The sequence below is a fragment of the Artemia sp. Qi Xiang Cuo genome, chromosome 3, assembly GCF_049724085.1.
Source record: "Artemia sp. Qi Xiang Cuo chromosome 3, ASM4972408v1, whole genome shotgun sequence".
NCBI lineage: Eukaryota > Metazoa > Arthropoda > Branchiopoda > Anostraca > Artemiidae > Artemia > Artemia sp. Qi Xiang Cuo.
The window spans coordinates 25,025,180-25,042,952 of record NC_142796.1 but is presented as its reverse complement, the minus strand read 5'-3'; the positions used below and the strand labels follow the sequence as shown (position 1 = coordinate 25,042,952).

General features: G+C 35.0%; 1 protein-coding gene across 1 annotated transcript; it reads right to left on the bottom strand.

Annotated features, from left to right (window-relative positions):
- Window positions 1–265: 265 nt before the first annotated feature.
- On the bottom strand, window positions 266–16,344 carry LOC148953909 (protein MON2 homolog). Its single transcript, XM_089086014.1, has 4 exons — window positions 16,282–16,344; window positions 10,694–10,825; window positions 8,488–8,846; window positions 266–419 (listed from the first exon to the last, which is right to left on the bottom strand). The coding sequence occupies exons 1-4, from the start codon at window positions 16,342–16,344 to the stop codon at window positions 305–307; spliced, it is 669 nt and encodes a 222-aa protein (XP_088942140.1). The 3' UTR covers window positions 266–304.
- Window positions 16,345–17,773: the final 1,429 nt, after the last annotated feature.

Genomic DNA, 17,773 nt, shown 5'->3' with positions numbered 1-17,773 from the left:
ATAAAGATTGTGTATTGAAAAAATTTAAAGATTTTATATAGTAAAACTAGGTATAATTTTTTATTTGGGTGTTTAACCAAAAAGGTTGGGCAAACATAAAATTCGTATCTCTATCTTTTTGACGCTTATTCGCTTCATCAAAGTCTGTTTATTGCCTTCTCTTTAAGGGTTGTACCTGTGCCCTTATGATTAGCATGCATTTGATTCAGATTTTTATTAGAATGTAATAAAAGCTTTAAAAAAGATAAAAAAAAAAGTACCTGGATACAGTCTATGCAGCAGAGTATTCCTTCCTGTAGAGGGGTCAGAACGTTTTCAGTAATGGGGGCAATACAAATGGTGACGCATCACAATGTACGGGAACAGATATGATGTTGTTTAAAACTCCAAATAGACTATCTAAAATTTCAGTTGTGAATCTAAAAAAGCAGACGGTTACATCTTTATAGTACAATTTTATAAATTATAATTTTAAGGATTTACAAGAGAAGGCAAGATGATATCCACCTTAGATCATACGGACAATCTCAGGGAATATGACAATCAATCACTTAGGAATATGCAAGGGCGTGTGTCCTTGTCCATGAAAATGTTCAAACGCTTTATTTTTACTAGATGTAACTCCATGTCTTAAGGTTATCACGAAACTTAAGCTGTTATTGCTCAGCTTCCAGTTTTAAGTTGCCCGTGTGTGTTGTATTGAGTCGAAAACATTGGGAGTCCTGTGATAGGTTAACTAGGATGTTCAACGAGGATAAGATCGGGGTATACCAAATATTAGGTTTTTCGTTGTCTGTTCTGCAACAGAAACTGTTTTCCTTTATTTCAAAAATAGCTTTGTCATACGTTTCCTTTTACATTTTTTTTGCTAAAGAAAGGCTACACGTTGTTTACGCACCTGTCTCATTTCAAACAGTTCGTGGTAACAAACTGTAAGTAGGGAGCGACCCGGCTCAATGGTAACCGAAACTCTAAAAACTGGAATTTTGGTAACAATAGATACATCAAAAGAATCAGATTTTAATTTTGATTTCAAATATAAAAGTTTCATCAAGTTTAGTCTTACCCATCAAAAGTTACGCGCCTGAGAAAATTTGGCTGATTTTCGAAAAAGGGGGAGAGACCCCTAAAACTTATAGAACCTTAATAAAATTCACACCATCATATTCAGCGTATCAGAGAACCCTACTGTAGAGGTTTCAAGCTCCTATCTACAAAAATGTGGAATTTTGCATTTTTTTGCCAGAAGAAAGATCACGGGTGCGTGTTTATTTGTTTGTTTGTTTTTTTTCCCCCAGGGGTAATCGTATTGACCCAGTGGTCCTAGAATATTGTAAAAGGGCTCATTGGAACGGAAATTAAAAGTTCTAGTGCCCTTTTTAAGTGACCGAAAATGGAGGGCAACTAGACCCCCTCCCACGCTCATTTTCTTCTCAAAGTCACCCAATTAAAATTTTTAGATAGCCATTTTGTTTAGCATAGTCGAAAATCTTATAAATATGTCTTTTAGGATGATTTAATCCCCCACAGTTCCCAGGGGAAGGACTGCAAGTTATGAACTTTGCCCATTGCTTGCATATTGTAGCCTATTGGTTATTGGGAAGTATACAGACATTTTCAGGAAGTATTTTTTTGGTGGGGGGGAGGGGGGCTGCAGGAGGGGGTTACTCGGGAGAATCTTTCCGTGGAGGATATTTCTTTAGGGTAAGGGATATTTCTATGAATGGTGCACTGGATTTCCAAGCATTATTTAAAAACGATCAGAAATTAAATTAAAAAAAACAAGTTTTTTCAACTGAAAATAAGAAGGAATATTAGAAAATAAAATGAACAGAAATTATAACGTATACGAAGGGGGTATCCCCCAAGTCAATACCTCGCTCTTTACGCCACAGTTTTTTTTTATTGCTTTAAAAAGTGCTATCTATTCTAATTAAACGGCCTTTGTGATTCAGGGGTGTGTGAATTAAAAAGTTTTTTTAACTTTTAACGTAAAGAGCGTGGTATTGACTAAGGGGAGAACCCCATCATATACGTAATACCATATACGTAATAAAAAAAAACAATAAAAAAAAACAAGCGATACGGCTCAATAGTAAGCGAAACTTTTAAAAACGGAACATTGATGTCAATAAATGTATCAAAAGAAGGGGCTTATAATACTGATTCTAAATATATAAATTTTTTTAAGTTTAGTATTACTCATCAAAGGCTACGAGCCTGAAAAAACTTACCTGATTTTTTAAAGAGGGGGGAAACATCCCCTAAAAGTGAAAAAATTTTAATGAAAATCACTGTCAGATTCAGCGTATCAGAAAACCCTATAACATAGGTTTCAAGCTCATATCTGCAAAAATCTGCAACTCTGTATTTTTTTCCAGAAGAAAAATATACGAATATAGAAGTTCGTTACGTAAGTTAATTTGTAAATTACGTCAGAACCAACTTTAGAGACAGCCATTTAGCAAAAGAAAAGTAAAATTTTTATACAAATTTTGTTTTCTTATTCAATGACGGCGAGCCAAAATAAAAGCTGCATTAACTAAAAAACGATCAGAAATTAAATTAAAAAAAACAAGTTTTTTAAACTGAAAGTAAGGAGCGACATTAAAACTTAAAACGAACAGAAATTATTCCGTGTATGAAAAGGGCTGATCCCTCCTCAACGCCTCGCTCTTTACGCTAAAGTTTGACTCTGTCCCACAACTTTATTTTTTAAAACAATACAAAACTTTAGGGTAAAGAGCGAGGCGTTGAGGAGGGATCAGCCCCTTTCATATACAGAATAATTTCTGTTTGTTTTAAGTTTTAATGTCGCTCCTTACTTTCAGTTTAAAAAACTTGTTTTTTTTTATTTAATAATTGATTAAGAGCCAAAACCCACGGATATGGAGATCTAAAAAAATTCTGGAGGGTGGTAAGAAATCTTTTGCTAGTAGAAATGGATTCTCCTTTTATTCTTGCATTAAGAGTTAAAATTATTCTTATACAGCAGCTTCATTAATGGCAGTAGTCAGGAGGCTTGCATTTTCACGTTTTAAATTATAATGTTGGAAAATTTGGAATCTATGCTAACAGGTACCCTATGTGAATTTTGGGTACTGAAAGTTACGTGTAATCTTTGGCTAGAAGTTCTACCATATTCCAGTAGCAATGTAGAGCTTAGTCTTATTCTAGCCTGAGCCCTCAATGGTAAAATAAAGAAGCTGTTTTTACTCACATGGAAAACTTTGCAAGAGATCATGGATGTGGGAATAGCCACAACCCAGTAAAGAGCGAACCACGGCCCATAGTAGCCAAAAGTTTAAAAAATTAAAAAAAATATCTACTGAGAAAAAATGGCAATTCGCACCTTATTCAGGAATGGTTACTATTATTTGGATCAATCTTGATAGTAAAATGCTATTGCAATAATACATTTACAGAGATTTCGAAAGAAGCCTGAGACCCCCCTCCCCCGCCCTAAAAAATGACGTCGGATCCAAACAGAAAGTACACAAATGGAATCACCATGGTCCAAAAAACCCTGCAGTAGTCCCAGTCTGCAGGGACTTTTAGGGAGTCCATAGTCATTTCTGGTACTGAGGGTAACTACAAAATGCTAAATTAATGTTCTCCATAAAACAGTCCCCATTTGGAACCAATAGGGTACACAAAGTTAAATTACCTTAAAAAAACATTCTCTTTCGACAATTTCCGAATGCACCTTACACTTATTTGTATCAAAGGCTATAGCCTTTGATACAACTCTGATGCTGACGAAATTAATAAGCAAAATCCTTGCTAAGCACGAGTTAATTAAGAAAAAAGAAGCCACCGATGGCTTTCTTCTTCTTTTTCGTTTTTCTTCTCTGTTGTTAGTGGGACACTTCATTATCATTGAAATATGTTAAAAGGCTCGTTTAAAAGTTAATCTAAGGCTTTTTATTTGTAAACTAGACTTACTAACGCCATTATACTGTGCCGGGTTGTACACAAAAATGGCACTTTAGGTGCAATTTCTGGAGTGGAAAGGTTCGGAAGCATTAAAATGGCAACGTCAATATCTCAATAATCGAATATCCTAAGCTTGAGGTCTATACTTCCCTTTTTTGTATACTCCCACTCCCAGCCAATAAGTTTCGTAAATTTTCTGCGAACTAACAGAACTAGCAGGCTACTGCAACATCGTAGAGATGTGTTTAATGGCTCAATTCAACGATCTTGATCTTCTCAACGTGCTTTTGTAGTTTTATATTTAAAGAGAGCATAAAAGACACATCGAATGGTGATAGGACTGCACTGTCATACATTGCTAGCGAATAACAAACGAGTGATTAGGGACAGCAAAAAGCATAAAACTAAAATAAGGAGTGTCAATAAACAGCGTAACTGAACGCCTGGGCGAATATCCTGGCGAGTACAGGCTGGGAATAAATAGTTGGAGCTGTTCTGGAGCTTATAGATGGCTTGGGGTCTCAGGTCCGTCACAAGCTCCTTCCTCCGTCCCTATGTCCGAAAGGGAAATCCAGCTTCCGTGGCCTCATACTAGCGTTAAATAAGACCTTTCACATATTTGCTAACCAGAAACGTTGCTGCCAAGAACCACAGGGGACGTTGAAGATCGGTGCGACACAGCCTTTGCACTGTCTTTTGATTTATGGACAATCCATCAGCGTTTTGTTTATTTTTGTGTTTGTTTTTTTTTGGGGGGGGGGGCTGAAAATCCTCTTCCTTGCCATAGTAGTATAATACTAGTAGGCACGAATATATAATGCTTCGGACATAATAGGTTTCATATTACTTGTGCAAAATTTAGACTCTTGTTGATAGAAGAACATTGTCAAATATGGAAAACCATGTTGTAACCAATATGAGCCCAAAGCCTAAATTGATGCTGGAGGTCCCAAGGACTTTTTGCTGTCCGGTTCTAAGCCGGCCTAAGTGCTTCGTGTGGACTTGAGAAGATGTGCTACTCCTCGTTCTGGGTTGGTTTCGGGACCATTGTTTTTCCTGAGGCCACACTAATTTCAATAACTCAAATAATATGAAAATTACAACTAGGAATGTTACAATCTTAAAATACAACATATGGTATTTTGACTGTACGAATTTACGTGCTTTGAACAGGACTTGTTAGAAGTTACAAAAACTCATATCCCAAGTGTAGGAAACATGAGATTAGATGATATAGAGTTTATTTACTTAGGCAGGAAAGATTGGGTGCACAAGCAGGGAATGTATTAATAATAGAATTCTAGTTATTTATTTTACGACTATAATGTGCAGGGTATCAGTCATGGTAGTATATCCCCTGTAGAACCGACTGATTAGACAATAGTGACTCAGATTAATTTTACTTACAGATGCAGTAACAAAAAGACAGGATCCTAGGTAGAAATATAGTAATTAGTAATTTGTTTAGGAGATTTTAATGCATAGGTCGGTAGAAATAGGGATAGATGATATCCAAACCTAGGTAAATTTAATATGGAAAAAGAAAATAGCAACGGTATAGATTGCTGCAATTTTGCAGATAAACCAATCTAGTTATAACCAATACAGTATTTGATCATAAATAGACTATAAGTTAACATGGTATTCACGTGATGGTAAGACAGCTAACCTCATTGATTATGCTTTAATGAACAGATGATTGACAGAATATATAGGAGTGCTGTTATTGAAGTTAAAAGTATAAATCATCATCTAGTTGAGTCTAGGGCTAATCCAAGCTGGAATTTAGGAAGGGCAACCACCTTTCGGGAAGTTAAGACGTTCGTAAACTCCAGGATGATAATTTGTTAGAAATTTTCCAGGAACAATTGAATAATAAACCAGAGAGTCTAACAATCGAACAACGTAGGAGATGGATGGAATGATTTTAGGAAAATAGAATTCGTAGATGGTGTCTTAGGGAGCAAAGTTAGAAACGCAGCTAGGAATATTAGTGAGAATATTTTAAGTTTGGTAGAGAGGAGGAGGGAGCTATACTAGAGATATTTAGAGCGATCATAGATCATATGAAGATAAGAGGCATCTAAGGAAAGTGGAGAAAGCGTTAAAATATGAATTAAGGAAGTGTGAAATGGATGCTATAGATAACATTGCTAAGTATGTGAAAGATGTAGCCAGACTCCATAATAGTTAGATATCGCACCGGCATGTTAAAAAATTGAGAAGAAACAGTCAATCTGGATTTGTCCCAATCGTAGAAGCAACCTAGTAAAGGATGAACGACGGCTTATAGTAGCCAAAAATTAAACTGCACGTTTAAAAAAAATGGCAATTGAGAAAAATTGCATTTCTGGCTTATTCAGGAATGGTAACCATTATCTAAGTTAGTCTTAATGGTAAAACATTATTTTGAAACTAATTTTAAACGGGTTTCGAAAAATATTTTGAGGCCCCCTAAAAAATAGCATCGGATCGAAAAAAAAGTACACCTCCGGAATCGTCATGGGTAACACTGATGTGCTCTCTTTTTTCTTTTCTTTTTTCTTCTCCACCGTAAGCGGGACACTGGAACATATAGAGAGCTGTTTAAGGGCTCATTTTAAAGGAAATTGCTACATCTATGTACTATTGTAATTAACAGAAAAGTAAATAAAAGGAATTTTTTTGACAAAAACTACATCTTCATAAGCAAGATAATGAAACACATCATAATCGTAGGTTACAACCAACAAATCACTCAACAGCATAATTATGTGATGATGTACTTTGCAACTGAGGTTCGTTCTTTACTATATCAAGCTATGTGCGTGATCGTGGTTACAGCGGTAGCTTAAACCTAGAAAAAACGAACTTCGGCCAATAGTAACACATAATTGTCTTTATAGAAGATGCCAATCGAGGTTGCCGCGGTAGCTGCCACCTAGTAAGGGTCTCTTCAAGAGAGAAGAGGCAATATCAATTGCTTTAGATTTTTCGGTGTTTTTAGTCTAATTAACATTATCCCTAGTTATGAGATTGATAGTTATAAAGCTTCTATTGACTTCAGTGTAAATTAATGTTAATTAATTTTTAATTATTCACAAATCGTCTACTGACTAAACAGAACTAGTAGACTAGTGCAACATTATAGACAGCTGTTTAAGGGCTCATTTAAAAGCAAATTTCTATATCTAAATTATTTATATAAAATAAAACTAATAACGGTATCATAAAGTGTAAATGGCACCAAAAGTTGCATGTGGTTTTTTTTTTTTTATTTCCTAATAAAAAAACAAAAAAGGGGCCTTTTCTAAAATCAGGCTCCATAAAAATTCCAAACCTATAAAAGATTAAAATTAATAGAACGGGAACATAACCCCCTCAGCTGCCACCAATAGCTACTTAGCTAGCACATCGGCAACACTGTAGAGAGATATTTGAAGTGTCAATTTTAAGCTATCAATCATTTCATTTACTCTTTTTTAAAGATTTGTAGTGGAAAAGAGCATTAAAAGCTGCATCAAGCGGTGACCAAACCTTGAGTGTTAGGTTACTTTATTGTGGTAAATTTCTACTGTGCAATAAAGCCTTGGTTTGAAAAACATTAAAAAGTAAATCCTAGACCTGTGAAATGGGAATCTTCCAAAAAAATACTTAAATGAAATCAAATTACCTGAAGATATGATTTCTAGCAGTAATCTAATTGTGGAAATGTCCAGTTATTGTCTTGCAAACCAAAATTACAATGGAATTCGTTATTTTAGCTCCCCTCAACAAAGAAGTAAGTAAAGAAAACACAAAAATTGTCAATCGCCTCCTAGGAAAATACGAATCCTGTAAAAGTTATAATTAAGTGAAGGGTAAACAGGACGGAAAAATGGAATTCACACCAGAAGTTCTCAATTACACCTAGATGGCAGATTTGCTACCCCATGACTTAAAAAAAGCAAAAAATACAATAATTATGCTTATGCGTAATTAAGATACTTCAGAGGACATGTGTAATGTAACACGCCTAGCTGTAATGAACACGCTTAACTAGCTGAAAACGCCTGTATAATGGAACACGCCAAGCTGTTACTAAATTATCTAGTAACGTAATTAAGCAAAAATAATCACTGTGGAAAAAATCTGGAAAAGAAGTTCACATTTCTCGAGTTATGCTGAACTCCAATCAAGGTCAACTTTGGTGTACAGTACAACGATCATCAATTTTCACTTCGACCAGCATGTGCATTGACCATACTTAAATCGTAATGAAAAACTTCTGAATTTATTGGCAGCGACCGCCGTAAACCTGTCTTTAATTAGGGTCTGGTATATGTGTCATTTTCCCATGTTAAACAAAAATAGCTTGAAAGCTGTGCTACCCTCTGAAAATGAACTCCGAAAATATACTTCTGTGTGGAAGGAAGCGTTAAACACTCCCCACGAAACCTTTTTTAGTTAATATCACACGTCTTTTTGCTAATATATACGTTTATTTTTGCGTTTTTAGGGTGTTTTAGCAAGCAAAACTGATCAAAAACACTACCTGTAAATGCACTTATTTATTTTCGAAGGATGACTTACTTTTGTTTGATATGTTTAAATAGAGCAGGGTAAACCAGAACCAATGATGTTAAAAATTGTTGACTTGGAACAAAAAGTTCTTTATTATCTGACGGTGTTGTCACAGACAAACCAATATTTATAGTTATTCTCCAAGCTTGTAACCACTGATTATCACCCATTTCACCAGTTTTTGTATTTATTAATAAAAGTTCTTGTAAGGATTTTAGAGCAGATAAGGAGACTTCTGTGTTTCGGCTCAGAGCACTTTTTTCGATGTGTTTTAAGAGTAGTGTCCATCCATTCTCAAAATCTCCCAGCTGGTGAAGGAGGGGTCGCTTACTATTGAATACACGAGAAACACCAGATAGGGTAAGAACCTGAAATGAAACGAAGGAAAATTTACATTAATATAAAAATCCAAAATTGAGAATTATCCTATAAAGATAACTAAAAAATGAAGATTTTTCGTGAAAATTCCATTATCCGGGAAATGTTTATCACAAAATTCCAGAGATCTATCATAGTTTTTATAAATTCATTCATTTTTCAGACATATGTTTATCACTGCTTAGTTGGAAAGCAACAGAGACTTAGGGGGCATACCTCGACACGTGTACCAACTCCAAAAGTGCGATTCTTTCTATTGTTTAGGGAATTTTCATATAATTAATTCATCAGCTAAATTGCTGTCCTGAGACAAGGTTCTCCCCTTTTCCCTCTATACAACTTTGGAAATGAGTGTGTTTCACGTAATAAGTGCATGATTCATCTTCTCAACTATGGAGATAAAATCACTTTCTCTCATTAAAAAGAAAGTGGGATTTTAACAATTTGTCTGCCCTGACAACTTGTACTCCGAGCAATGGTCGAGGCGCAAGGAATATAATTGGCGTGGTATGTATCATTTTCTCAGTTGTTGCACATGTTCAGTCGCGAAATGACGTAATTACACAGCTAAATAATTATTCGGCAGTTACCGAAATGAAATATTTATTACCATTTAGAGACATGTCATGAACAAAAAAAATCAAAAAAGAGGCTCGAAATTCAAGGAAAGATAAATAAGGATATATCGAAAATGGAGACAAATTGGTACTTATTTTATGTACAAATAAATTACAACTAGGACTTGCAATTTTGAGCCACAGTTTTCTTCAAAACATAATGATGTAAGTGAAATTTAAAAAGGTGATAAATCAGAATTAATTAATAGAAGTCTATTAAATTTTGGAAACAGAATAATTACTAAGGGAGCAAGGCTTGCGTTATTTAAAGTATGTATTATCTATACTTTCAACAGAAGCCAGTGATCCAGCCGTACCATTCGCCATAGCCCTTCTACAAGCCTCCTGGAGATCGGGTCCGGTCCTACAGCAAGCTGAGACTGAGTGAGATTCTTCATTCTATGAAACAAGTACCATCTAACTTAGTTAGCTCCCTCAACAAGTCCTGCACTATGGTTTATAGTTGAATATGAATGCCCTCTTCTTGCAGGAAATCATGAAACCCTGCTGGCAGGGCAGTAAGATTAGGACTGTAATACCAATGAGATACCATTGCAATTTCTAAGCAAGAGGTTTGTATTAGTCTCAGCGGTTGTTTTTAAACAATTATATCCACAACCTCCCCTCTGGCAATCTATCCCGAATAATAGCACCGTTGGCAAAAAAACATGTCAAACACAAAAAAATGTAATCAGAGGACCAATCTACCAAAGGATATGCCTCGTACTGAGTACGTAATGAACATCTTTGTCAGAAACCACGATTCAATTTGAAACAGTTTCCCGAGGGACTTATTCTTAAAAACCCGTCTGCTGAATACTCCTAAAGGAAATTCAATAAACACAATTCACGAATTTAGAAGACTCTAGGTAAATAAGAAGTTGAGAAGTGACAAACTAGACACTGATCTCAGGCCAGCACCATGAAGGCTGTCATAAGAAATCTTTTGTCACTGCGGATTGACTTAGTTCAAATTATGCTAGTTGCAAGTAATACTGGTTGTGTCACTTGTGTAGGCTTATGTACTGATTGCGATGAATGTCCCTGGCAAAGATCACTCACATGAACTTTTTAGTTCATTCATCACAATTGCGACATTTTACTCGTTGTTGTTTTACAACTCAAATAAGGGTTATATAAAGATTTAGATAAGCTGGATTTTTTCTAATTGTTTCCTATGGCTTTTGCCCAGGATCTTAAACTAAGATATACATTATTACCTCTGTTTCAGCCCATTGTTTCTGTGCAGTATTACGAGAGCGGTGAATTAAAATTGAACCATTTGCATCAACCTTCTGATCACTTGCAACAGTTGCAAGGGATTCCACTTTTTCTAACAGCGGGAACAGTACCTCAAAATAGACTTTATTTTAATAACATCTAAAAAAAAGAAATAGGATCTTGTAAGATTACTTAATCAAAACAATGGAAGTAAACTACTGATTATCATTTTATACCCTTCGTAACTTGAAAACGATAATATTGGCAATAAACTGCAAAAGGCTGAACAGCATTAATTTTCAGGGAGGGGGACTATGTTACACGCCTAAGATTTATCATTATTATTCTTACTCTTGTAGCACCTTTCGTATTTCATTCTTGCTTGATTGTTCTTTCAAATCCTAGCAGTGTAACAAAGGCGAAAATTGGAGAAAAAAAGCAAACATTAGGAAATAACTAAGTTCAAATTTCAACCGTTGATTACACCCTTCCAACTTCAACTCCTTCTTTACACCCTCCCAGGAAATTCTTATTTCCCTTAAATCTTGTCTTATGACATCCTTCCAACTGGGGACGACCTCCTTTTCGTTTGGTCGTAGTCGGTTGGTCGACAAGGACAATCTTTGGCAATCTGTTATCCTTCATCCGCAGAATGTGTCCTAGCCGTCTCATCCTTTCTCTAAATATAGCCCTAGAAAGCAGGACTCTCTTTACAAGTGGTTATGCAATGATTTTAAATAAGAAAGCAACGTAGCCACTGTTTTGCTGTAAACAGTAGATGATTTACTCGGTAATTACTTGGTAATTCGAATTTAATTTTAAAAAATAAAAGGTATTATGTTTTGAGGAAAATGAACATAACCTTAGCTTGTGCATTCTACATTTTAAGAAATTAATTATAAAAACTTTTTATAAAATAAGTTTTTCAAAAAAAGAAAAGAACTCCATTAAACCAAAAATGAACAAAAATAGAAACAAATAATCTACCAAGTATATAGCTACCACAAATCAGTATCAATAAATAAATGAAACCCAAAACAATTAGAAATTAAAATAACTAAAAGAGTCAAACTCACAATATGAGCAGAAATTAATATGAATAGGGTTCTAAACCCCATGCTTTCTAAAAGCCAGAATATAGTTTTTACTTTACTGAAAAGAATTCAAATGAATTTAATGAAAAAAAAAAATGTGCATTGTCAGTTTAATATAAATATGCTGATATTTATTCCTTAAATTATTAATTAATTTTGATTTCTTAAAGTTATAAAAGGGAAAACATTAAAAAAAAATTCGTATACCAGGAAATGGTGGATGTGAAAGGGGGGGGGTTAGTTTCCATCCAAAAATTGTCTACTATTATTTAAATATCCATTTAAATGCGGCCTTTTTGAATTTTCTACGGAAACGCTTTCTATAAAAAAAACCTTATATGCCCTAAGTGCAAAACTTATAACCCTTGCCCTGAGGGATGTGGGGGGACTGTCATCCTCAAAGACATAATTTCCAGAACTTACAACTACGTAGAACAAAATGGCTGTCTCAAAATTATGATTTGATGGGTTTGGGAAAATGGTGGGCGTGAGAGAAGGGCCAGCTGCCCTACAATCACTTTCGACTATAAAAAAGGGGACTAGCCCTTTCTATTACCAATCAAATGAGCCCGTTTTGAAGTTTCTACGATAGCGTTTTCTATAAAAACCTTATATGTGCCGAGGGCTTAGCTTACAATCCTTGCCCCGAGGGCTCTTAGTGAGTTATCATCCTCAAATACTTAATTTCCAAAACTTTTTAACTGCATTGAACAAAATTGATATCTCAAAATTATGATTGAATGTGTTTGGGGAAATGGTGAGCGTGAGAGTTGGTTTGTTTGTCCTCCAATCACTTTCTAGTATTAAAAAAGGCACTAGCCCTTTGAATTTTCAATTGAATGAGCCTTTTTTTATGTTTCTACGACAACGCTTTCAATAAAAACCTTATATGCCCCCAGTGTATAAATTACAATCCTTGCCCTGAGGACTGTGGGGTGGAGTGTCCTCCTCAAAGACTTAGTTTCAAAATTTTTCAACTACATTGAACAAAATGGCTAACTCAAAATTTTGATTGGATGTGTTTGGGGAATGGTGGATGTGGAAAGGGTGTTAGTTGCCCTCCAATCACTTCTTCCTATTAAAAAGGGTACAATCCGCTCTAATTTCCAATCAAATAAGCCCTTTTCGAAGTTTCTACGACAACTCCTACGATACAAAGTGCCCTTATCTAAGAACAAAAAAAAAAAAAATAATGCATTGTGCCAATATCGTTCTTTACTAAAGCAGCGCTGTCGCGCTGCCTATGATAACAGAGAATTGCTAACATTTTATTTTTCAAGACAAACTAATGCATCAATATCTTGTTTTCATACCGACGTTAAAAAGTAACATGACTGGGCCGCGAATTAGAAAAAATGAAGTTTGTTTTTAACGGATAGAGTATTTTGAGACCTCTTCTTATAAACTTGTCATCGTTTTTCTTATGAAGAACAAATTCTTCATGGAATATAGCTTTTTAAAAGATGTAAGGGGTTCACAGATACTGTGATTAATTGATGATGAAGAAATAAAGCCAGTGTTACTAACCTGCTGCAACGCTTGACGTTGCCAAGCAACTTAAATCTAGTTTATCTTAACATGGAAGTAATACCCAGTTATTCGCTTGAAATGGCTATCTAAATGGAGGTATCTCAAATAATATTCCTCTTTTTTTAAATTCTCGTCTTAGAGTTAATTTTCATAATTATCGTAATCCTCTATATAAAAAAATAGTATATTTACAATTATACACACGTAATGGTGTATCAAATCCAAATATAACCGCAGTGGGGTAGTGGGGAGGGCAAAGAGCCAGGTATAGACAGGTATGATCTCTTAAAGGCATGATTGCTTAAAGATAGACCTATTAAGGGTATGATCCGCTAAGGGTAATATCAAGCTAATCTCAATATTTACCTTCCATTACTACATTCATAATAATTTAATTAGTCCTTCAATAGAAGTCTCCAGACTTAGTTTCTTGAGCTTGCCTCTCAATAGACCAAATCAATATGTAGCCTATGAATGAATACAGAATAATCAACGGTAGAAATTTGAACTTAGTTATTTCCTAATGTTTCCCTTTTTTCTCCAATTTTCGCCTTTGTTACATTGCTAGGATTTGAAAGAACAATCAAGCAAGAATGAAATACGAAAGGTGCTACAAGAGTAAGAATAATAATGATAAATCTTAGGCGTGTAACATAGTCCCCCTCCCTGAAAATTAATGCTGTTCAGCCTTTTGCAGTTTATTGCCAATATTATCGTTTTCAAGTTACGAAGGGTATAAAATGATAATCAGTAGTTTACTTCAATTGTTTTAATTAAGTTATCTTACAAGATCATTTTTCTTTTTTTCAGATGTTATTAAAATAAAGTCTATTTTGAGGTACTGTTCCCGCTGTTAGAAAAAGTGGAATCCCTTGCAACTGTTGCAAGTGATCAGAAGGTTGATGCAAATGGTTCAATTTTAATTCACCACTCTCGTAATACTGCACAGAAACAATGGGCTGAAACAGAGGTAATAATGTATATCTTAGTTTAAGATCCTGGGCAAAAGCCATAGGAAACGATTAGAAAAAATCCAGCTTATCTAAATTTTTATATCACCCTTATTTGAGTTGTAAAACAACAACGAGTAGTTTGTCACTTCTCAACTTCTTATCAAACAGTTCGTGGTAACGAACTGTAAGTAAGGAGCGACCCGGCTCAATGGTAACCGAAACTCTAAAAAACGGGATTTTGATACCAATAGATACATCAAAAGAATCAGATTTTAATTCTGATTTCAAATATATAAGTTTCATTAAGTTTAATCTTACCCATCAGAAGTTACGTGCCTGAGAAAATTTGGCTGATTTTCGAAAAAAGGGGGAAAGACCCCTAAAAGTTATAGAACCTTAATGAAAATCACACCATCATATTCAGCGTATCAGAGAACCCTGCTGTAGAGGTTTCAAGCTCCTATCTGCAAAAATGTGGAATTTTCCATTTTTTGCCGGAAGAAAGATCACGGATGCGTGTTTATTCGTTTTGTTTTTTTGTTTGTTTGTTTTTTCTTTTCCCCAGGGGTGATCGTATTGACCCGGTGGTCCTAGAATATCGTGGGAGGGCTCATTGGAACGGAAATTAAAAGTTCTAGTGCTCTTTTTAAGTGACAAAAAAAATGGAGGGCAACTAGGCCCCCTCCCACGCTCATTTTTTTCCCAAAGTCACCCGATCAAAATTTTGAGATAGCCATTTTGTTCAGCATGGTCGAAAATATGATAAAAATGTCTTTTAGGATGACTTGATTCCCCAAAGTCCCCAGGGGAGGGCTGAAAGTTATGAACTTTACTCAATGTTAACATATAGTATTGGTTATTGGGAAGTATACAGACTTTTTCAGAGGAGATTTTTTCTGGTAGGTGGGGGAAGGAGAGGGTCGGGGGCTATATGGAAGGATCTTTCCATGAAGGAAGTTTTCATGGGGGAAGGGACATTGCTATGAAGGGGGCGCCGGATTTCCCAGCATTATTAAAGAAAAAGATCAGGAATTAAATAAAAAAAACAAGTTTTTCAACTGATCAACTGATTGTGATTAAGAGGTCGTTTTTAAAGAACTGGAAAAAAAATTCGAACTATAGTTTAAAGAGCAGGGTATTGACTAGGGGGCGAACCCCCTAATATACGTGTTAAAAATTTATGAATATAGAAGGTCGTTACGTAAGTTAATTCTAAGTTACGTATATTTATTACTAATAAAAACGTTCGTAAATAAAATTAAACAAGTTTCGAGAAAGCCATTTAACCAAATATAATATTCAAATTTTGTTTTAATTATTCATGTACGGTAAGCCAAAATCAAAACCTTCATTAATTTAAAAACGTTCAAAAATTAAATAAAAACAATAAGTTTGTTTTAACTGAAAGTAATGAACGACGTAAAAACTTAAAACGAAAAGAAATTGTTCCGTATATGAAGGGGAGTGTCCCCTCCTCAAGGCCTTGCTCTTTACGCTAAAGTTTGACTTTCTCACAACTCTATTTTTTTAAACAATAAAAAAACTTTAGCGTAAAGAGCGAGGCGTTGAGGAGGGACAGCCCCTTCATATACGGAATAATTTCTGTTCGTTTTAAGTTTTAACGTCGTTCCTTACTTTCAGTTAAAAAAACTTGCTTTTTTTATTTAATTTACCTAGAGTCTTCTAAACTCGTGAATTGTGTTTATTGAATTTCCTTTAGGAGTATTCAGCAGACGGGTTTTTAAGAATAAGTCCCTCGGGAAACTGTTTCAAATTGAATCGTGGTTTCTGACAAAGATGTTCATTACGTACTCAGTACGAGGCATATCCTTTGGTAGATTGGTCCTCTGATTACATTTTTTTGTGTTTGACATGTTTTTTTGCCAACGGTGCTATTATTCGGGATAGATTGCCAGAGGGGAGGTTGTGGATATAATTGTTTAAAAACAACCGCTGAGACTAATACAAACCTCTTGCTTAGAAATTGCAATGGTATCTCATTGGTATTACATTCCTAATCTTATTGCCCTGCCAGCAGGGTTTCATGATTTCCTGCAAGAAGAGGGCATTCATATTCAACTATAAACCATAGTGCAGGACTTGTTGAGGGAGCTAACTAAGTTAGATGGTACTTGTTTCATAGAATGAAGAATCTCACTCAGTCTCAGCTTGCTGTAGGACCGGACCCGATCTCCAGGAGGCTTGTAGAAGGTCTATGGCGAATGGTATGGCTGGATCACTGGCTTCTGTTGAAAGTATAGATAATACATACTTTAAATAACGCAAGCCTTGATTCCATTAGATTTTTCAGCAGCTATTGGATATTTTGGCTATTTTATAAGTTTAAACCCTTTCTAGTTTTATGGTGCTCGCACATGTTCTAAATGGTATTTTGTTATGATTCCTTCTTTTTATTTAGTTATTATTTGTAGATTATTTGTACGGTAACCGTTTACACAGTAAAAAAAGGTAACACTTTTTAAACCAGACTTTTTTTTATGGAAGCTATAGCTTATGTCGAATAACACGTGTACCCGATTAGCCAATAATGTCTATATCATTTCATGTCCAGCATTTTTGAAAACTTGGTGAAGATAATATGAGGTCGCTAACAGCAAATCTCGCCGTCCACTCATCCTCAATTGTGTCCTTGTTTACTATGGAAGGATAAAATTCAAATAGTCCACTAAATGTGAGGTGTACTGATTTACTCTTGACATGATCAAAATATGACTAAAAGCTGCCGAAATTGAATAAGTTTTTATGATATGCTCAAGAGTCATTATCCTTCGCTGATGCTAGCAGATAATTGTCTGCAATAATTGAAAATGGATTTAATTCGTCGGCATAGACGAGTTATAAATGCTTGAAGAGATTCAATACTCTCCAGTAATAGAGGGATAATCTTATATTTTTAGGGGTTATAGAGGTAGGCATTGAGGAAAAGGTGGGATAATAAGGCTTGGTTGATGATTGCTTTTTGCCAATACAAAGCTATTTTACATCGCTGCATGTTGGCTGTCTCAAGCAGGGACCAATATTAATACAGGAGTGAGTTGCGAAATTTTGTGACTGTCCCGTATATACGAGAGCGTGACAATTCTAGATAACTGTATTTGGTCGTCTCGTTCATTGAAAAAAGAAGGCACAGTTTTTCATTGAGTTATGGATTTTGGTTGGTGCAAACATAATAATAATTGCAAGCCTAAATGTACTTATTAGGTCAGTACAGTGCTGATTGTCACTAGATAACAAATCATTTTCGATCTGTGGTTGTGTATTTTTGCCATATTTTCAACGCGAAGCTGGATTGTTCTAGCTCACCATCGCATTTCTTTGATATTCTCAGTTATTCGTTTTTTTTGAATTCCTAGTTTGGAAATTTTTTTTTTGAATTCCTTTTTGAATTTTTTTTTTGAATTTCTCTCAGCAGGCTCCTTTTTCCTCAATAAAAATTTTCAAACTGAGAAGATTCACATAATATCTCGTAAAAATGTAACAA